The sequence below is a fragment of the Pecten maximus genome, chromosome 3 (genome assembly GCF_902652985.1).
Source record: "Pecten maximus chromosome 3, xPecMax1.1, whole genome shotgun sequence".
NCBI lineage: Eukaryota > Metazoa > Mollusca > Bivalvia > Pectinida > Pectinidae > Pecten > Pecten maximus.
Genome location: NC_047017.1, coordinates 15,588,818 through 15,611,958, shown reverse-complemented (window position 1 = coordinate 15,611,958; position 23,141 = coordinate 15,588,818). Strand labels below are relative to the sequence as shown.

Genomic DNA, 23,141 nt, shown 5'->3' with positions numbered 1-23,141 from the left:
GTGGACACCTGTCCAGGGTAAGACAGAGATATCTCACACCAGGTAAAGTGTGGACACCTGTCCAGGGTAACACAGAGATATCTCACACCAGGTAAAGTGTGGACACCTGTCCAGGGTAACACAGAGATATATCACACCAGGTAAAGTGTGGACACCTGTCCAGGGTAACACAGAGATATATCACACCAGGTAAAGTGTGGACACCTGTCCAGGGTAAGACAGAGATATATCACACCAGGTAAAGTGTGGACACCTGTCCAGGGTAACACAGGGATACCTCACACCAGGTAAAGTGTGGACACCTGTCCAGGGTAACACAGAGATATCTCACACCAGGTAAAGTGTGGACACCTGTCCAGGGTAAGACAGAGATATATCACACCAGGTAAAGTGTGGACACCTGTCCAGGGTAAGACAGAGATATATCACACCAGGTAAAGTGTGGACACCTGTCCAGGGTAACACAGAGATATCTCACACCAGGTAAAGTGTGGACACCTGTCCAGGGTAACACAGAGATATATCACACCAGGTAAAGTGTGGACACCTGTCCAGGGTAACACAGAGATATATCACACCAGGTAAAGTGTGGAGATATATACAGACCTAGCTGTAAGGGAGGGAGAAAAGATATCTCAGAAGGAAAAGTATGGATACACATGAAATCCTTTCTCAATGTTTCCTGACTTTACAATATATGACACTACCAGATGTATATGACAATTGTTGACAATCTAGGTTTAGCTAACCTGAAAATATTGACACAAAACTATACTGTAGCTTACTTATTGAACAGGATTCAGAAAATTTAAATGTCCCTAAAGGACTCCAGTGATCTGTTTTAAGATTAAATTGAGCTTTCTCCCGACTGTTTATTAAATACCCAACATATTCACAGTTCTTCAATAGGAAGGCCATAATTATGTAAACTAATACATTACAGTAGTCTTTTATAATTCCAAACATCTCTTTAATTAAAACTCATATTTTGGTCCAGTATGGCAGTTTATTTGGCTCCTAACTACACAAGGCTACATCTGACATTTTTAATATGTTGTTTATATATTATTGAAGTTTTGGTATGGTTTAAATGGCTTTGACAGAGGTTCTACAGTAAGCGGTACCTACTTGTGTGTCCCAGTCCTTGTCTGGTTGAAGACTCTGAACCTCCATATCAGGTGATAATTCCTTATTGGTACCCTCCGACATGATCACCAAGCGTTCATGGACCCAGTCACACAGAATTTAAATCTAAGTGATCCATAGCCAAAAACACTGTCTACATTAAACCCCTGCTCGCTTTCCTTTTTATATTTTACAGCGTAGAATTGATTTTGTCACAATGCCATTGTCACTTACAATGACAAATGAACTTACAGTATGACTACCGGCACAACACTTCACTATCACTATAATAACACATTTGGAACCTTTTTATCGGAGTTCTTACGAGGCGCGGACATAAAAACAGTTGATAAAGGATGTAATGTCCATGTTACCATCAATGTGCATGTCCTACCGATGAACAGGTAACACTTTCTATCCGTCTGCCCTTCGTGTCAACATGTAGCAGAATAAAATGTGACAACCTTTCTAACACAAAACGTTGTGTCAGTAAATTTCCTGTAAATCCATAAATCAATATAATGTCAGTGTTTAACGGCACCTTTAATCTATAAAATGGTGAGAAGAGTGCTTGACAATCAAAGGTGATCAAACAAAATTCTAAACTCCTTCACGGGGTACCATACTCCTTCAGGAAGGTACCGATCACTCCTTCGGGGACACAGATCCAAGGCCTTTAAGGTCTGGTGAAGACTTTTCAGAAGTTAAATATCCAACAATATGTTTCAGTACAATATGATATAATTTGGATCAATCCTCTAAAACAGATCGGACTATTACACACCCGGCGATAATCCGTCTTCTATAACTGTGTGTGTATATTTACACTCGAGTACATTCTTCTATGTAAAGTTCTTTGTGCCGCCCAAGTCATATCAATGGATAACATTAAATGGTTAAAGGTATATTACTTATAGAATTCATATCCGAACGACCTGGAATATTAGCATAATGCAAATATAGCCTTTGTATTGAATTGAACCCTATAGGGTGGTATCTTGACGTGTGACCACATGCCGTTATTTAAGTAGCCAGCAGGATAAATCATAAAAGCCATTCAACGACTTAACTTCACAGGTATTTAATAGGAATCAGGTGTAGAAACACAAGACATACCTGGCATTGTCTCTCTCAGGTGTGTAATATATTATATTAAGTCCGGTATCTGTTCATAATTTTGCCCACCAACAATGGCAGATGTATGTATGTATATATATATATATATATCCTGAATTTTGACAAGCTTTGATGATATTTAACAATTAAACTTCTATCAATCAACAGCGAAGAATTAATTCATGTCCATGGCCATACATGTTTGTTCTTTTTACATGGCCCTTCATAATTAACGGTAATTACATGATAAAAGTCATTAAATATACTATTGTGTTGGTATTTTAACTGATCCTTGCGCACAGAATCAATAACAACAGAACTCAAATCAACTAAGTAGTTAAACTTCGAGATAAGAACACCACGGGACACAGGTATGCACTATTATTTCACAAAATCAATACGTCATTCAAATATTTTTGTAAAATCAATATATGGCATACAAAAATTATAAACCTGTTGTGGGCTAGCTGGTAATGGGATCTGAATTGATTAAAATAACACTTAATTCATTATATATTGATTCATGTAGTTCAACACATATTACTTGAAATATGATGACCGATCATATGCCGTATTTAACCTGTAAAATGTCCAGGTGACCAAAATATGAACTTTGACTTAAACGTGGGGACTGGATTTGTTGAAGGACAATGAAATTGTTTTGTTAGCATTTTTATTGAATGGCAGTTTTTAACATGGATGGGCTGAATGCCAGGCAAATGCAATATATACAGGTAAAGCTGCACCCAGACATCGTCTGTAAAGCAGATCAGACTGATCTCCAAGTACATGTGCCAGTGAAAACAAGAATTACGCATAATCGTGTGTCGTGCCTGTCCCGCTTTGCCAACTTATTTATAACGTTTCAAGCAAACTCTGAAATTCAACAACATTCCTGTAAATCTCAACATTACTAAAATGATAGTTAACAAGAGCAACACCTTCAACACCATATAGATGAGTGTAAATATTGATTCATTGTAAAATAAATAACAAATTTTACAAAATCACTTATTACCAAATTTCCTCAAAATATGACATTTTTACCCCAAAAAACACTCTTCCTAAGAAATGAAAAGAAAAATACATCTATTGTATTACATAACTTGTTCCAATTTGATTATAAAAGAATTTGTAAATCATTTGGAGAAGCAATAAAGATTGTGTACTAATTTCTCAAAATCAAAGGTCTTTAACCCTTAATTACTAACAAAAAAATAAACTAACCTAATCTGTAGGGTGTGTTGAGATGTCCATACCAAAAAGCAACTATATTCCAGGTTTTGTTTGGATTAACATTAATACTTTCTGAGAAACTGAACATAAACTCAAAACGTTTAAGTCCAGATAGGCATCCCTAATTTCCATGGAGAGTCCGACCATAAATTCTCGAGGATATACATTTCTTTTGATTTTATTATGCAAACGAAGGTAACATGTTGCAATGTCCACTAAGTTATTTAACTATATGTTCCAAGTTTGATTTAAGTTTAAATTTTTGAGCAATAAATCTAATAAAGTGCAGAACTTTGTCAGTGCTGATGCTGACAACCCGGGCAGTCACCACCGGAAAGTAACCCAACTTTGAACTTTTTTCGCAGGCAAGACAAAAACTGAACTGTTTGAATTACAAGCTGATGCAGTTTTTGTCTCTGCCCTTATGAAACACAGTACCATATCTTAACATTGTAACTAAATCACAGAAATAATACAATATCTTCAACAGTGAAAAATATACCTTCATTTGAAATAATATATTGGTTTGAACATTAAACCTTGAATTGAGTTCCATTTTATGATGAAACGTAACCCATATGGCACAATTGGAAGTACTGTTTCATGAAAAAAGTTTTCCTGTGTGAAAAACTGTGAACCATGCATAACAATTAAGCTGTGATTCCTGTTGTTACCATGACAAAGGATCGACACAGTCTGAAATGTCACACAGCCCATCGGTACTGGTGGATATACTCCATGATTGTAGTAATGGAGAAGTGAGCGTTTGCAACACTATCCCTTTATAACCCCAGGACTAAGTCCTCATCAAAACCTGGACATACTGTTTGTATGCTCAGCAAGCACACAAGCTCATAAATGGCGAAATGGTTAGAATTTAAACCAGTTGGATCACTGCATGTGAATATGATCACACAGAGACTCTAAATCCCAGAGACAATTTTTTTTTTGTTTTTTTTTTTGCGGGGGGGTTGGGTTGGGGAGGAGGGGGTTATATAAGCATGATAGTGCCATTAAGTTTCTTGATTTCAATTAAACATATCGTTTGCATATAAGTTTATCATATAATGAGGATTTCTAGCACATCCAATATATACATGTATGAACCACAGACTGTCATTATCTTCAATTGATTCAAGGTAATTTATGTACGGGTATACCCCAAACCTAACTCAGACTTACTGCACCGGAGAAGATTTGCACTGCTGTTTTACACATCATGGCTCTTAATCTTACTCATCATTACCAGGATAAATGATTCTGTCACAGAGAAAATGTTAACACACACAATGGACACCTGATAAGGGAGGTAACTCGTATTGGCTGATTACCAATAAATTTTATTGAGACACGCATGCAAAGGCAGTTTGTTTACAGTGAAAATCTGCAGTGCATGGTAGCTGTTTCCCCATATTTTCCATCAAATGAAGGCTACTTATAATGTATGATACACCTTACATTAGCTGTCAGGGACTTTGTGCTGTTAATTGTTTCTTGCAAGTAAAAGATTATACATATGACAAGCAGTTTCAAACATTTTTATTAGACATTCAACTAATCTCACATCATATATGGCAAATAGCTGTTGGCACATCAACACTTAAAATACATTACAAAGGTCAAAGATAATACTTCATATATTTTGTGCTCCCATAACCATTAATTATATCTGGTAATCACTGATCATGCGTAGAAAGGGGCTTTAAACTGTAGTACTGGTTGAAATTTTCTATTTCTAAGGAATAAAAAGACAAAAAAAATGGACACCTTGAAAATAACAGCCACAGAACCAGTTAATGTCTATTTCATAAACTTAAATGTACATTTTTTTTTCTAGCAAAAACCATCAAAAACTCAAAAAACTTTCTGTGGTTATATAAAACTTGCTTTAAATGTTTTTATACAAATTATAAATTAAGCTTACAAAAAAAATGGAAAACTTGTTTCTTTGCATTGACAGAATTATATAAAAGAAACAATATAATAATTGTTGCTGGATATTCCAAGCTATATGATGGTGTCAATGAGCAGGTTAAATTGGCAAGAGATTCGACGAAAACTTTTTTAACTAAGATTCAAATGAATTATAGCTTAGAATTTATAACCAAATTGAATTAAAGTAAATACCAATCAGACAAAAACACAGCTCATCATTACATAGTAATTAACAGTATGAATATAATGATGAGCTGTATTTAGTTCAGCTAGATGGATCAGTATACAGTAAAGTAGGTAATATATAATGGAAATGTATACGTTACTATAAGGGTTACATGGTATTAAATTAACCACAACATCACAACAGTCATCAATATCAACAATCAAACACAGAATCATTTTAGATACCGGTATATACAATGGATCTACAATGGAAGGAAGGTAACTTCAACCTATTACAGGAGATCATTTAAGAATTGATAGGTCAGTCTTAATCACAAACACCCAATAACATAAGAAATAAAATCAATAAATATAGATATGTCAATCTTAATAATAAAAAAAAACCATAAGAAATAAAATCAATGAATATGAAGTGAAAACCATTAAATGCTTTTGGTGTTAACCTGAGTTTTAACTTTGATTTCCAACAGGGCAGGGGAGATAACTCCTGACCACTTAGAGAAAAAAAGTGTTTGTGACTTGATGTCGCTGTATATTGCAATACATGTACCAAAAATATGGAATAAATTGATAAGGAACAAAATCGATTGTAAGGGTGACACCTTGAGTTCGACAGAGCTGGTAACCATTCAATAATAAAAATAAGTGATGTTTAAAATTTTGATATAGCAGTTAAATATTGTCCTAAGATATATAAGATATTATCACAACTGCTGGCTTGATGAACATCTCTTTTTACCAAACTGTCAAAAATAATTAAAGACAAAAGGCCAGTATAGGTAAAATGGCTAATGGGAAATACTGCATATTAATTAGCAAACCAAATTTCCAATCAAATAACAGTATATAATTGTGATCATTATGGGTGTATGTTGTAAAAGAAAACAACAATTCCACAGGCTGTAGCCCGGGGCTAGTCTCTGGTACATGTATTATTTTATGAGAGTAACAAAAAATGTCTATTCATATGAAAATTTGGCATTATTTTCAAACATTATAGATAATTGTTTTTAAAATCTAATTTTGTGAAATCCTTACTGGCATTATAGAAATAATATGATAATTTTTACAATTCTTGAAAAAATCACAATCAACATGTCCGTTTAGGAGGGTCTTTGTCCTCGTACTTAGAATGCTCCTCATGTTGCTCCTTGAGGGCGGATAAGAGATCAGAGCTAAGGAGCTCACATTCTTCCAAGGTGAATGTGAAGTCCAAGCTAAACTTTGTCGTTGGAATCTTTAAAACAGTCTTAGTCACGTTAAACATGGGGTCCATTTTAATACTGTCTGTTGAAAAATTACAAAACACATTTACAGCATTTTGAATTTTTGTAAACACTTGAACTTCTTGAACAAACGTCTTTCCCTGATATATGACTTTCTCCCAGAAAGATTCATTAAAGAAATTATACATTTGATAATCTGCACGACTCCATCGTTGATGAATGGCTTGATCGCCATCATTCTCCTCATATCGATATTTTGCTGAATTGACTCGTTTGTAGATAATGTCTTTCATCGTCCAACACATCATTCGCTTGAGAAGAACCAAAGATTCGTGGAAATATTCAGCAATCATGATAAGAGCGAACTCATTTTCTGTCCAGTTCAGAAAATCTTGTACAGCTCTCGAGTTTTTACTGATATCCATCATACCTTCGGGGAATCCTGTTTTCATTCCTAGACAATGACACATGAGATTCTTGGTCACAGAAAATCTGTCCGGGATACAGTACCTGTGAGAAGCTGCCTCCGGACTTTTATAAATCTTCTCATAGGTATCTATATCTTGTAGATAAGTAGATAATGGAGTGTCGGACACAATATGTGCCAACTTCTGCATGTTGAAATAATGAAAAGTGGATTTGAAATGTGACCACGGTTCTCGTACGATAGATATGAACCTTGTCTGATGCGGAAACAGCGATTTCATAACAGACGCATTATATATCGCATGTTCAATCAAGCAGTTGTAATATCGATTTCCACTTGGGCTACTAGATGGACGATAGTCGGAACTTTCCATCATATATGGCCATCCCAGGTAGATGTTTATTCCTCGAGGTAGCAAAACACTTAATTTATTTTTTAAAGCATATCTGCGTAAAATAGTCCCCATGGTCTCAGTTGCACACTTCATACACTTGATGAACACAAAATTATGTACCTGACAGTCACGATTGTTTATCAGTTCAGGCGGCCGATTGTTGAAAACTTTTTTTGCTTCATCCTTTAAACTTTCTAGCTTTATCACTTCCTCAACATTCCCAGCATCTTCTTCCTTTTGCTCTGTCTCTCCTTCTCCCATTCCTTCTTTCACATTATATATATTTTCTTCAGTTTCCAAAATTACTGTCAGATGAAGGATAAGCATTGCCAAGACAAGACACGTGCAGAGAAGGACAAGTAGAGGAAGCATTTTGTACGTACAGAACCGTTTGGACGACCTACTGCATGTACACTGTACATAGAAAGCTTGTAGGTCTTTATACAGAGACATTCTGAAAGTTAATTACTCCAGATCCCAAACACTCACGAAGATATCTAAAAACTTTTAAAGACTTCAAGCAAGACAATACTCGTATTTACAAATGTTCCCTATTCTTGCATGTGTAACTCCTAATTTCAAACATAATATATCGCTATATCATAGCTCTGGGTCTGATTAGTATGAGAATTTCATCCATTCCTTAAGTTCTTTATAGTGAAATCCACAACCATGTATTAAATCATATCAATCCATATCCTGATTCATCTGTCCAGACTTTTCCTCTGACCCCGATGGGCATATCCAACACACAGTATCTATTGATTGTGAAGCATATATTGTCTGTCGCCAAGAAATCTTGGGTCACAGCTGACGAGAGGTAACATGTGTGTAATTTGATTTATATACAAAGAAAGCATGTCCTGTTAATTATTATATTGATTCCAACAAAAGAAGCTTTGACAAAGAAATTATGACACTCCTCAGATTACCGTAATATGTCTTAACAGTTTTCACATTGTCTTGTATACATATAGTGATATATTATTGTTGTTTAAGGAAATGTGACACTGCGTTCCTTCATTGTGTGTGGATCACAAAGGCCACACAGCTATGTAAACTCTTCCTTATCTTTGTGAGAGGTACCTGTATTGTCTACAGACAGAATAGATAACGAATGTTCCTCCAGGTAGCATTTCCCAGGTTGAAATTCTGCAGGGAATACACAAATGTCACGGTACAATCCCTTCAATGTGAAACGTCCTTTATCCCAGCAAGCATTATGTGTACAGTGAAATCTCACAGCACACACACATACACAAATATCTACTTTCACTTTGCCACCTGACCTAGAGCTGGCTCTAAATCTGCGTACTTCCTCTCACCTGTACAGGTAAGTCAATACACCTGTATATTAATGGCTGTCTATCACAGCAGTAGCATTATGGGTAACATAAACCTCTATGTATATAGGGGTCTCAGATTGACTGTGTCCTGGTAGATAACAATCGGTAACAATAAACTAGTGGTCTGTTCATACAATAGTACGTAAGTACAGGAAGGACACAGGGTGACTTTAAATCATATGTAGATATTAAGCTCCTTATATGTTACAATGGTATAACACTGATTATGTATACATATGTATTACAATATCTTTCCACACACACTTGTCAGTTTTCTAAGTGACAGATTATGTATCTTATATACACAAATGGTATAAATCCTTTTCAGGGGTGGATATACCATATTATATGATCATGATATGAAATATAATATATATTTTGTTGTTTTTTATACTTCAGAAGATCGAGTCAGAAAATTAATTTTTCTCACATACATATGCAAATTCATCAGTATGTATGAAATGCAAATAATGGCACTTAAATTTATTTGCTATAAAGGAAAGGGGGAGGGGGTACAGTAATGGGCAGAGGGGGGGGGGCAAAGTAAAGGGGAGAGAATAAAGGGGGCAAGTAAAGGGAGTAGGGGCAGAGTAAAAGAGGGGAGGGTACTGAGTAAAAGGGAGGTGGGGCAGATAAATGGGTGGGAGCAGAGTAAAGGGGAGGGGGCAGAGTCAAGGGGAGGAGACAGATTAAAGGGGAGAGGCAGAGTAAAGGGGAGGGGGCAGAGAAATGGGAGGGGGCAGAGGAAACGGGAGGGGGCAGAGTAAAGGGGTGGGGGCAGACTAAAGGGGCGGGGGCAGAGTAAAGGGGTTGGGGCAGACTAAAGGGGTGGGGGCAGACTAAAGGGGCGGGGGCAGACTAAAGGGGTTGGGGCAGACTAAAGGGGTGGGGGCAGACTAAAGGGGAGGTGGTAGAGTAAAGGGGTGGGGGCAGACTAAAGGGGAGGTGGTAGAGTAAAGGGGTGGGGGCAGACTAAAGGGGAGGGGACAGAGTAAAGGGGAAAGGGTAGAGTAAAGGGGAGGGGCAGAGTAAAGGGGAGGGGACAGAGTAAAGGGGAGGGGGTAGAGTAAAGGGGAGGGGGCAGAGTAAAGGGGAGGGGGGCAGAGTAATGGGGAGGGGCAGAGTAAAGGGGAGGGGGCAGAGTAAAGGGGAGGGGGGGCAGAGTAAAGGGGAGGGGGCAGAGTAAAGGGGAGGGGGTAGAGTAAAGGGGAGGGGTAGAGTAAGGGGAGGGGGCAGAGTAAAGGGAGGGGCAGAGTTGTGGAACAGCAGAGCAGTGAACCAGGGAGCTTATTTTTATTTGTTCCCATTTTTTTAACTTGACAGCCATAATGAAGAAAGAGATATTGACATCCTAATAGGTCTTATACCCATCAATTATGCAATCACCTTGATAAAAAGACAAAATATATAAAACATGTGAGCTAAACCTAGTTAATAATTGACCTTTGTGACAGACACAATGGGACCAGATTTTGTTTCTTAAATTTACGACTATTCAACCATGCTACTATATGATTATGTCTGTAATGTCTGTAAAATGCAGTGTCTGCAGAGTAACAATTATCAAAGTGGTAAAAAACTTATATTTCCAAACACAAAATGTTTTATAAGACTCCAACAGATTCCTTAAAATGTGTTTGATATGGACTCCGACTTTATATATATTTTGTATATTCTAACAGACAAGGAAGCTGTCCATCAATGTCTTACAGTACATGAACTTCTAGTTAAAGAGACGGAAGCTGCAGACCTAATATTACATACATGCTGGCGATTTTTACAGAGGATTATTTCTCTCTGATGTTTCTAATCTGTCTGATAGTATACCCGTATTAACTTTGTTTGGATACAAAAGGCCGGTTTGGGATGTATGCATGTATCAAATCAATCAATTGTTTCAAAGTAAAATATCACAAAGATATCATATTCAACCGGTAATAATCTCGGGCACCAACATAATATACTCTTACTGCATTCATCTGGTTAAAGATCATTTCATGTCAGTAGTACTTGAATCAGTCCATCAACCAGAAACCCAGTCAATCAACCAGAAACCCAGTCTATCAACCAGCCACCCAGTCCATAAACCAGAAACCCAGTCAATCAACCAGAAACCCAGTCCATCAACCAGAAACCCAGTCAATCAACCAGAAACCCAGTCTATCAACCAGCCACCCAGTCCATAAACCAGAAACCCAGTCCATAAACCAGAAACCCAGTCAATTAACCAGAAACCCAGTCAATCCACCGGAAACCCAGTCAATAAACCAGAAACCCAGTCCATCAAATGGAAACCCAGTCCATCAACCAGCGACTCTGTCCATCAACCAGTGACTCAGTCAATCAACCAGAAACCCAGTCCATCAAATGGAAACCCAGTCCATCAACCAGCGACTCAGTCAATCAACCAGAAACACAGCCCACCAACCAAGAACAATCAATTTAAATACACAGAAAAATAGAATTATAATGTTTGATTTCACTTACCTTTACTGTTTTGATATCTGCATCATTCACGCCTTGGCCGATGACCTTGCTCTGTGGGTACAGGGGTTTGGAACGGCGGCCATACCTCTTACCATCTTTAATATACACTGGGGTGACCTCATCAGACATGTCTGAAATATACAGGTACAATTGACTCCTAACAAGGAAATGGATTAAACACTGTTCAGTAGTGGTACATGTGTATATCTATAAAGTATATAGGCTAGCTATCAGTATATGTACCAGGTTAACTATGATACAGGGATATAAAACATGTTATAAATCAATGTTTTTTTGGAGAAATCTATAACTGTAAAATCCCTTTTATTTGACATATCAACATTTTTTTTTAGTGCATTAAATCTGTAACAGTTTTAACTCAACTGGGCCAGACAGAATCTAGACCAAGTTTCCGCCAACTTTTGGTATGTGCATTTCCTTTTTTTCATAAACATTGCAACTTCTAAAGATAAGGATCGACTTACAGCTAAAAGATCTTATATCCATGCATGCACCTGTCAAATTTGATGTAAGAAACTGATGTTGGTTCCATCAAATACTGTTTGTTGTATTTATTACATATCGAATTCGCCTGTAGGTTTCTTGGTTATTCAGAAGAAATTGTATTAAATATCTTATTGTATTTTACCACTTTGACCTTAAAAGTAGGTCAAGGTCATTAATTTCATCACTTAATGTCCTTTAGGCGGTTGAAAAAAAGTCATAGATCCAGTATTTATCTTGACAGTTTCTCTTATCAATTTCTCACAGTGTCATATTTAGGATATGAGATGAAGTTTTCAAAATGTTAATTGTGTCCATTTAATTTTTTTTATCAAACTTCTTTGGAATTTATTTCATAAATAAAACTGCCCTTTTCTGCTGACAAGTACCCTGTTTCTGCTAACAAGTACAATTATAAAGATAGTCTGGATAAAACAGAAAAATAAAACTTTCAGCTGACTTATTCCTAATGTGCTATGATAGTCCTCTTTTGCAACAAAGTTTCAAAGCCTCTATATTTTAACCTATATATCAGGTTAAATTTCAATCCAAACTAAAACAATATTTGATAAACAGAAATCAATTTTCTACCCCAAATTAACTAATTGTAAAAATAGTCAATACCACCATTAGAGGCTTTTTCAATTTATAGATTAAAGGTACACATGCTTAAGGTTCTATCTTACCTGAATCAGAGTTATTTCCCCTGAGTTTCGACTCGTCATGTTCAGTGTTAATGTGGGCTTGCTGTGATTCCTGATTAATTCTTGCTGCTGTCTGACACAATATTTGGACGAATGTGTTCTTAAACTGCTCAAATGTTACCTGTAAACCAATCATTTAAAACATTGTATTTAGCCTTTAACTCATTTAAATCATGTTTCATAATTAGTTTTTTTTTTAATGTCTAAAAGACAAGGAGGTCTGAATCCTATGTATCACTGTTTGACAAATACACTATAGGAATTGTAAAAGTGACCTTGACCTTGGTAACCTTTAGATAAACTAATTCATGATAATCTCATATGCATGGCCTTTATGTGTAGTTTGATCAAAATCTGTTACAGAATGAAACTTCGACATTGATGTTGATGATTTTCTATGAATAGTAAAGACAGGAACACAGCAAAAGTTTTCACCTGATAAAGAGTGATTAATATCCTTCTACATTTTGGCATCTTAAGTTTTTTCTGAACCTTATTAGATTTCCAATACCAAAGCTAGAATAAAAAAGTTCTATATGAAGCAAAAATATTAATCTGATTGTATATTTTGAAGAAAAAAAAATCATCCCAACAAACTGTATACCGGGTATTATGGCAGTATCTGTGTGTAGTGGATGGCAGGTCTGTACACATACATTCAAATTAAAGGGTTTAAGGTTTTACCTGGCATCAATGTGAAACCAATAAATCATAAGAGATGAGATACATGGTTCAACTAGATGAAAGTTGTATGTATGACACTTTGTTACTATAGGCTTAACAAATGCAGTTTTTCTTTTCATTTTTTGATATTTCTAATTCTTTTATGAATTATTATTATAACTTTTTTGTTGTTGTAATAATTGCCATAATATTCATTATATTAATTGTTTATGTAATGAAGAAATGAAGTAATGAAGAGATCAAATTTCATCAAAATATCTCCTGCTGTTCCAGAAAAGTAGTCTTTGAATATAAAGGAAAAGAAAAGTAGATGACAGATGAAGTAATTAGCTGATTAAGAGTACTTTTATGAAAACAGATTAAGATATGTTAATTTCAACTTGTTCCAAATCCTGTTACATATTTGTATTTTTTTTAATATAAAGTCAAATTTGGAAATGAAATAAAGTACTCCTATTGTGTTAGTATTTAGATGTATATATATCAGACAATGATATAAAATTAAAATATAAAACAAGGTGTGTTAGAAATATATATAGAAATATATATAATGTAGACATATACTTTTTTTTATTAATCAATTGATTAGTTCTATTTACAAACTAAATAATTAAAGTAATTTTCTAAACCAGAATTGATAAAAAGTCTATTTCCAGGTAGGTAGACTTTGGTTGATACTTGGCTGAAATTCAAAAAGCAAGAAGTATTTTTATATAAGATTTGACTTGAAAGCAGTGGTGTGAATTAGAGACTGTTAAAACCAAAGAGGAAGCTGATTCCAAGCCAGACCGAGACTGAGTCAGAAATACCAGCAGTACTAAAATACTACAAGCAGAGGAGTATATACCCGATATAAGTATGAGATAATTATATAGATAACAACAATACTACCAATTTACCTTTTTGTTAGCATTTTTCTTCTGAAAGATAATTTAATGATTCAAGGTGTTTTCACAATTACCTGAACATGATATTATATAAAACACATTTTAAAAAATTAATATAGATATCTTTAGTGCTAATTAAATTACACTATTATCATATTCTTTAAGCTTAAGAAAGTTGAACAGCTCTTTAATACCTACTGATAATAATATATATGTACATTGTAGAAATATATATATATATATATGTATATATATATATTTTTACTATATATATGCTTTTTGGTATTAAACATATGCAAGCACGACTTTCACATTCTACACTACAAAATTCAGGTAGTTAACCAGAACTGTTTGAATAAACCACAACAAAAAAGTATGGTTAAAATAATGTCAACTTTCATTCAAAGCATACAATGTATATCTTTTCTCTTTTCCTGTTCATATGTATCTAAAGGTCTTAGAACTAGGAGCAAACTGGTCTTTGATCTCCACAAGCTCAACTTATATACCGAGGTAGTAAACTGGTGGACATTCCGTAAATTGGTTTATCATTATCAATTTCTTAAAATATCTATTCCTTTTTTAAAATTTCAATGACATCCTTTTTCGGTGTACAGAACATTTTTAAGCATGCTAGTAATTTTTGTTTTAACATTTGAAGAATGAATCAATCATTTACAAACAGTTACAGACACCATGCACTAGCGATCTATACTACTACATGTGAGACTGAAGGTCCAAAGGTCATAGGACATTAAGGTCACAATGACCTTTTTTGGTTATGCAACTCTGCTTTTTGATTCTATACCTATTCATATATACTAAACCTCCGTATATTGTAAGAAACAGTGGCGGCTAGGTCATGGTTAATGTAACAGATATAGTCAGGCTGCATGCATTCATTTATGGCGGCAAAAACGATTTGACCAATTGGACCAGAATTTGAGGACATAGCAATCTTCCTGTATTTTACATTCTGATGAGCCTTGACAAAGATTTAACAGTCCTACATTAACGTTTACTATTCCATGAAATTTAATGCATTATTTTGTGTGTATAAACAAAAAGTCCCATGATATGTACACACCAGGAAATTATACTATTATATAGACCTCTGACTTCAGAGCAAAAATTATGAATTGTAAGATATTATTTTCATATCAATTTTGTTCTAGAAGAATTTTAATTGGTCATGAATGTAAATTCAGTCATTAAGCCCTTTTAAATCAGTCACTTCTTTTCCCGGCCAAAAGTAGCCAAACAGCGGAATGGATTGAAGGAATAAATCTCTTGACATGGTTATTTCCCCCTGATTTAATGTTTCTAAACACAGTATATGTATAGTCAAACCAGAATGACCTGTTGTGTTGACCTTTTCGTGGAATATTCAAAGTGGGTAGTTCCATTTGTGCAAAGGTGTGCTAACCTTTCATTGATGCATCGGGGCAATACAAAATATATCGATTCGGAATACAGTCCAGCAAGGTGCTGTTTTGGACCATTCATTTTTGTTAGAATTTTACTTTGACAACACAGGGGTTGTATCATTTATTTTGATGCATGGTTTACATATATTCAAGTAACTATAATGTAATCAGATGGTCACATGTTTTGTCGTTAAACCTAGACCACTATAAAAACAAATGATGCAGCTGATGATAATAAGGTTTGTTACAATATTAACTAACAGATGTACATGTACATATACAAAGCAACTACTTCCCCTAAATGACTATAGACTTGTCTGTTATCAATATGCTAATCAAAGTTCAACAATACAGGTCATTCTGGTAGGACTATACATACACGTATATGATAAAAGACAGGTTCAAAACCTCAATACAAGTATTTCTTACCGTTAAAGCACCAATGTTTTGGAGCAGTTGGTCGACAATGTCGTCTGCCTGTTCTGACAGCTGTAACTTTTGACAGAGAACGATGAGTTCATTACGATTCAGGTAACCCTTCTCCCAGGTATCACAGCTGTCAAACACCTCCCTCAGCTGGGAGATATAGAGGTCAGTGTCTTCAAGGTCAACCTCTGCCGTTCCCATGGTTACATATCATCTAAAATCAATAAGATTTTGTTAGTGTTCATTAATATTACATTTGAAAATTGAAAGACATTTTTAAAATTTGTGCCCTTTAATGTTGGTTTCAAAAATTTAATTAATTAAAAATTCACCAATGGTGACCTTGAAACTCGAGAAAGCACACTCACCAGCTAGGCCACTCATTTACTTATTGCAGTCATTCATTAATGGACCACTACCAAAATTTGATTCCTCATCACTTAATTGAATGCAAATCACATGCCAGTCTGATTTTTGTGTGATTATCAGAATAGTTCTTGTTTTAAGATCTAGACATGAATCTGTTTTCCTTTTATCCAACAATGACCTTGAACTTTGACAAACAACATACAAAATCAATATAGTGTTCTTCAGTTTTTTCTAGGCAAACATTACATACAAAACGCAAGCTGTAATTCTGAAGTAATTATAAATAGACATTCTGCTTGATCGCTGTAGCCCCCGAGGTTTTGTTTTTTTGTGTGGGAGGGTGGGTATATTAGGGATAAAATAGCCATATAATGGTCGGGATAGAGTAAGATGAAAGCTGAAGTGATTTCAGGATGATGCAGATTTTCAATACACACATATATATAATCTGATAAATGCATGATATAATTCAAAGTAATTATGATTTAAGTTAATTAAAAATATTGTGTGGAAATGATATAGCCTAAATTGGTATTATCTGGTATATCTCAGCACTACTAAGTACCAGTCACAAATCTTCAACTACCAAAAGTCAATACTGGTATACCTTGATCCATCAAGCAACAAACACCATATTGAATCACAACTATTTAGCAACATATGGAAGAGGATACATATTTATGTAAGGTGTAGATGGTTGTGATGTGCTTACAGCAGGGCATGGTTGTCCCAGGTCAATGAAGTCAGACTTGTAAGGCAAGGTTTGGAGACAAGACACATGATCATGAGTACTGTATTTCAGCATAGTGTATATAAACACAAGTCTGACTCTAAAGTTCAAATAACTCGAGTTATTGGCACACACTGCACTGTAAACCACATTAAGTTAGATATTAGCATGCTTCAGAATATAATACACATGTGGTATAAATTCTTTTGAAATTTAATATTGAAAATTATCAAAAATATCAAATTATATAAATGCCTCACCGAGATTTTGACATTTCTTTCAATTTACCTTTTTTAGCTTTTGTCTATTGCTACCTAAAGGTATCAACACTTTAGACCTGTAGCATCACTGATGAGTCCTGAAGGATGAAACAGCGGTATACTTCAATTTAGTTCATTTTGGCCTACTTTATCTGACTCTCAATTGAACGAGTTTTAATTTTGTGTGTGTCTTTTGTATAATCCTCAGGACAGACAACTTTTACCCATTATACCACTTACCTGAGGACACACTTACAAACAGTTTATTCTAATAAACTGTCACCATGCTGAAGACCATGTCTCTCACACCTACAGAGTAACAAAGTCTACATGCTGTGTTTCACAATCACAAGTATACCACATCCATATCTGATAGCAAGATTCCCAAAACATGGTTCCCATTCCTCAATAAAAGTTGTATGTCTCTTAGTGTATATACATAGTGTACATTTGGATATAGATCAGGTTACCTGGACACTGTAACACCTGTGCCCCATCACCGTGTCCTCCCACCATCACGAGGATACAGTCGATCGTCACCGTGCCCTGATCCACCATGGTAAATATCACAGGTATAAAACAATCAATATCAAACAAATGCTTCAGAACAAAACATCCTTCATCCTCTTTTGAATTTGACAAATCTCCAGATGGAAACTAAGCTCCAGAGACAAGGATCAATAAAAGACAATACTATCACTACCTCACGTTAAGGTATCTTGTCCCGTCACTTCATCACATTAGGGTAAAACAATAAATGTCAGCTTAAGGTTACTGACCAAATTCTTCAAAAATAGAAATGACCACTGCATGAAAAATCTGAAGGCAGTTATTCCTGGCATCAGATCTCTATACAAAACTGTAGTGTTGTTTATTGTCAAACAGCAGTATCCAGGTCCTTCACTACACTGCATGCTCTCTCTCTCTCTCTCTCTCTCTCTCTCTCTCTCTCTCGATCTCGATCTCGATCGATCTCGATCTCTCTCGAAATTTACCACAATTAGAACATGTTTGTTTGGGGGTTTCTATCCCTGTAGTAGCTGAGGTGATAAAAGATGGTATCCACAGATGACAGGGCCATTGACATTTATAGTGCGATCCCAATGAAATGCCACACCTGGACTTTGCAGCAAAGCACTCCATCTTGTCACTTCACATGGACAACAGACTCAGCTATGATGTATTCTTATTGTATCCTTTCCACTAATCTTAATTCATAATGTCAAATAGCAGCATGAACTTGTTTTATAGACTAACTGGTTTAGGAGCAGAGCCCGTAACTTCCCCTTCTTGAGCATATCACTAAACACTAAAGGTACCAGCAAAGATTTGCCAAAAATATGCATTAGGACCGAAAAAAAGGTAGTTATATGAAGCAGAGACAAAATATTGACCCCTAAATTGCAATCAAAGGAGCTTTTGTGCCCTCAAACAGAGGGCCCCTGTTACATGTATTTAAAATTTAATTTAAAAATTTAAATTCTATATTGGGATTCTCACATTAGTTGCCTCTCACTACACATATGTTCTAATCTAATTTCCCAATAGGGGATGTATAAATATGACTTACAACAAAACATCCTATGCTATATTTTCTATAAATTATTTTCTTAAAAGTACATTTTGTAATTTACAGTATTTCAGTGAGCTAGCTAGGGTAAAACACTTTTCTTATATTCTCCAAGTCCCCGATTCATATATATTCCTCTGAAACTTTACATATTTAAACCCTGCTGTTATGGACTTTGACCGAGGACACCTCAAATATTGGCTGACCATTACCTATAGCTGTACAGGAACACTATATAGGATCGATGCTGATTGATCCACAGGGATATGAATACAATATTCATATGTCAGGTATGTACAGGTATGTGTTCTCGGGGAAACCATTATTTGAATTCTTTTGAAACCTTTCCGATCTCATAGGGAGATGAACATCGACTACTGTATACAAATTGTTTGTAGAAGGTCATCCATTGTTAGAAAAGGTATGTCTGTCAGGTCACATCAAAAGGAAGAATATGACCCATATGGACAAACAATAAGGCCTTTTACTGTCATGGGGAATTTTTATTGACATTTGACTGACTCAATGATTTTTTTAGCCTTTTCTCATATCATCTCGAAGTACAGGGACATACGTAGCTATTGACTGCTGCTCAGCAGATTGAATTGGAAATTGCCCCTGGTTATACCAAAATCTATACCGAAGAGTTTTCAAGCAATATTTTCTACTGCAATTATTCCCTTGTCGTATCAGCTGCATCAACTCTCAATCATACCTAGAGTAAGCTACATGTAGATTCAATGCCCAATCTGTATACTATGTGTGGAGCCGACCATGGCCACCTACTTACCTGATCAGGTCTGACTGCTGATGGAGCCCCACCCACTTACCTGATCAGGTCTGACTGCTGATGGAGCCCCGACCACTTACCTGATCAGGTCTGACTGCTGATGGAGCCCCGCCTACTTACCTGATCGGATCTGACTGCTGATGGAGCCCCGACCACTTACCTGATCAGGTCTGACTGCTGATGGAGCCCCGCCTACTTACCTGATCGGATCTGACTGCTGATGTCTAGAGCCCCGCCTACTTACCTGATCAGGTCCGACTGCTGATGTCTAGAGCCCCGCCCACTTACCTGATCAGGTCTGACTGCTGATGTCTAGAGCCCCGCCTACTTACCTGATCAGGTCTGACTGCTGATGGAGCCCCGACCACTTACCTGATCAGGTCTGACTGCTGATGGAGCCCCGCCTACTTACCTGATCGAATCTGACTGCTGATGTCTAGAGCCCCGCCTACTTACCTGGTCAGGTCCGACTGCTGATGTCTAGAGCCCCGCCCACTTACCTGATCAGGTCTGACTGCTGATGTCTAGAGCCCCGCCTACTTACCTGATCAGGTCTGACTGCTGATGGAGCCCCACCCACTAACCTGATCAGGTCTGACTGCTGATGGAGCCCCGCCTACTTACCTGATCGGATCTGACTGCTGATGGAGCCCCGCCTACTTACCTGATCAGGGCCGACTGCTGATGTCTAGAGCCCCGCCTACTTACCTGATCAGGTCTGACTGCTGATGGAGCCCCGCCTACTTACCTGATCAGGTCTGACTGCTGATGGAGCCCCACCCACTTACCTGATCAGGTCTGACTGCTGATGGAGCCCCGCCTACTTACCTGATCGGATCTGACTGCTGATGTCTAGAGCCCTGCCCACTTACCTGATCGGGTCTGACTGCTGATGTCTGGAGCCCCACCCACATTCAGTCTCACTTCCTATCAGCATTTTGATTCTGAAAATAAAACAAGAAAAGTTTCACCACAGTTCCACATAAAATGATATGCCACCTGTCAGACTAAAACTGCCCTGTTGGCAAGGCAGAAGAATTGTACCTGCTGCCCTCATTACATGATCATAAGAGGCGACTAAATTTGGGATCTTAATATTTCTGTTCTTTCTACACCACTTTTTTTCCCTAAATGTCTGCCTTGACACTGCCTCACTTTTGGCATTTAGTTGAGCGTTCACCCCTGTGATAAAGTCTGTCTGCCTGTCTCCTGGCCAAGACAAACCACTCCCTAGAAATAGTAGTTGCAACTCCTGCTTAATGCTTAGCATTCAAGTAGTGGGACGACTGATTCACTTGTTGTCAGACTACAATATGACTGGGTGGAGTATCCTGCTGGGTGTCATTGGCAGTATGCTTCAGTGAGGTAGCACTATAAAGTGGACATCAGTTTCATACTATCAAAACGAAACACATACATACTGCAGTCTCCTGAAAAACACACACATATACACCACTAAAATGCCTCTTGCACACAGGGAGGCTGTCCTTAATTGACCATAGCTGTTGATAGGATGTTTAAAACATTAAAAACCAAACCAAAACCAGACTAAAATCTTTGATTGACCCAAGAGAATTAAATGTAATGTGTGGAAATTAATCTTCTATAAATAGTAACAGGGACCTTGATCAATAAAGTTTCTGAACTTTCAGTATGGATGTACTCAAAAGACTTTGATAGTATTGTTCAGAAACTGATTTCTATTTCTACACATTGAAGTAAAAGTAATTATAAATTATCAGAGTATATTTATATATATATAAATTATAGGAAATTGGTATCTGAGTCATATTAGATTATTCAAACATAAATTCTGACTGAATTGCTCATTAATTTTAGCTAAAAGATTTTTTTAAGGAATTTCCTTAAGGTTAGGCAGCACAGATGTAATGGGGCTTTAATTTAACTTAAAAATTACGCAAGTGCACCTGAAGTTCCTATAATAAGTCAACTGACCCCATTACAGGTGTAACACTCTCTGACAATTTGTAGCTGACATCAATATCCTATCACAGAATATGTCTGTAAGAGCCTTTGTGTGTTAAGTCAATGGTCAAGTACTTGTGACCAGACTCCACAAGAATCCGGTAGCTGTTACGGTCATCGATTATATCCCAGCTAGGGAGTTAAAGTAAAACCATTCAGGAATCAAGTTTGGATTGCAGCGTTTATTTTTGGATGTAAGAAACAAGCCCCTGGATGTAACATAAGAATGCAAAAAGCGTCAATCAACTTCTATATGTATTCAACTTCCAGTATTCTTTTTAGCCTAAGAAGGCTTGAACTGCTTCAGATCTAGACGGCTTGGTCAGCATCACTCACTAACACACAGTAAATCACTAAGACTTCATGAATACATTATTTCACAAACTTACCTCTTCAGGTATATTTATGAATACATGATTTTGCAAAAACTGAAATAACTTTCAATTCATGTATGATGAGCCGTTAGACTTTGTAAGCCTCATATACAATGTATCGGTAACCAATAAGCTTGGTCACCAGGTGTTAATTTTGAATTTTCGCTACGGAGTTTGAATTTTTGATTGACTCTCCGTCCATGTAAACACAAAAATAAATTCCCCCTAAATAAGTGATTAGCAGTCCTACCATAATTTAAATATAAAAGTAATTTTCTTAAATAAATCATTGTGAGTCGGTCCAATCCACAGTTAAATTCTTTGGAAGGCCATGAAAACAGTAACTGCTTATTTGAAGTCTTCTTGGTGAAATAAAAATATGTTAACTGATGGTACATGTATTCTAAAACGAATATAAGCTTTTTATATCTAAGTATTAATGATCTTGGTCATGCTTCTTGAAATACTTTTGATCCTGATACAGGGCTTATCAAATGATAAATACAGTATATAGTCTGTACGACGTGTCACAACACTTGTGAAAGCACTTATATTACACACGAACTCATGTTAATTAGAATAATTAATCTAAACCTTTAACAATTGTTTTATTGTTTTGATATGGTGGCATATTTCTTCAAGGCTTCACAAGCTTCTGAAACATCACAAAAGAACCAAAGAGTAACTACCAGTTAAAATGTATATTGACACCATGTTTAAGATTTTAATGAGCATGAGAAATATTTTCAGGAATATTTGATATATTGATCAATAAGTGAATAAAAGTACCGGGTAATTATAATAGGCCAGTGTGGTTACCAGACCATACTTCTTTGACTTATGCAGTATAGAGTCTCAGATTATCACACCGAAGACCCAGGTTTGCATCAATCTACTATCATGGACCATATATAGTCACAAATGTTCTGTTTAAGTTTGCCAGTCTGGCTAA

General features: G+C 36.3%; 2 protein-coding genes across 11 annotated transcripts in view; both read right to left on the bottom strand.

The window, feature by feature from the left end:
* The window catches only part of LOC117323339 (ninein-like protein), a 73,027-nt gene that overhangs the window by 42,834 nt on the left and 7,052 nt on the right, over positions 1 to 23,141 (bottom strand). For 7 of the 10 annotated variants that reach the window (XM_033878496.1, XM_033878489.1, XM_033878495.1 and 4 more), the window contains exons 2-6: positions 20,702 to 20,773; positions 16,114 to 16,324; positions 14,270 to 14,290; positions 12,669 to 12,807; positions 11,479 to 11,609 (exon numbers count right to left, since the gene is read on the bottom strand). In XM_033878496.1, the coding sequence (XP_033734387.1) occupies positions 11,479 to 11,609; positions 12,669 to 12,807; positions 14,270 to 14,290; positions 16,114 to 16,311 (489 nt within the window). In that variant the 5' untranslated portion in view covers positions 16,312 to 16,324; positions 20,702 to 20,773. Of the gene's footprint in view, positions 1 to 1,128; positions 1,944 to 11,478; positions 11,610 to 12,668; positions 12,808 to 14,269; positions 14,291 to 16,113; positions 16,325 to 20,701; positions 20,774 to 23,141 lie in introns of those variants that run through there. The other 3 variants (XM_033878493.1, XM_033878498.1, XM_033878497.1) reach the window with 2 other exon arrangements.
* On the bottom strand, positions 4,999 to 9,034 carry LOC117323341 (galactosylceramide sulfotransferase-like). Its single transcript, XM_033878500.1, has one exon. The coding sequence runs from the start codon at positions 8,096 to 8,098 to the stop codon at positions 6,689 to 6,691; it is 1,410 nt and encodes a 469-aa protein (XP_033734391.1). The 5' UTR covers positions 8,099 to 9,034; the 3' UTR covers positions 4,999 to 6,688.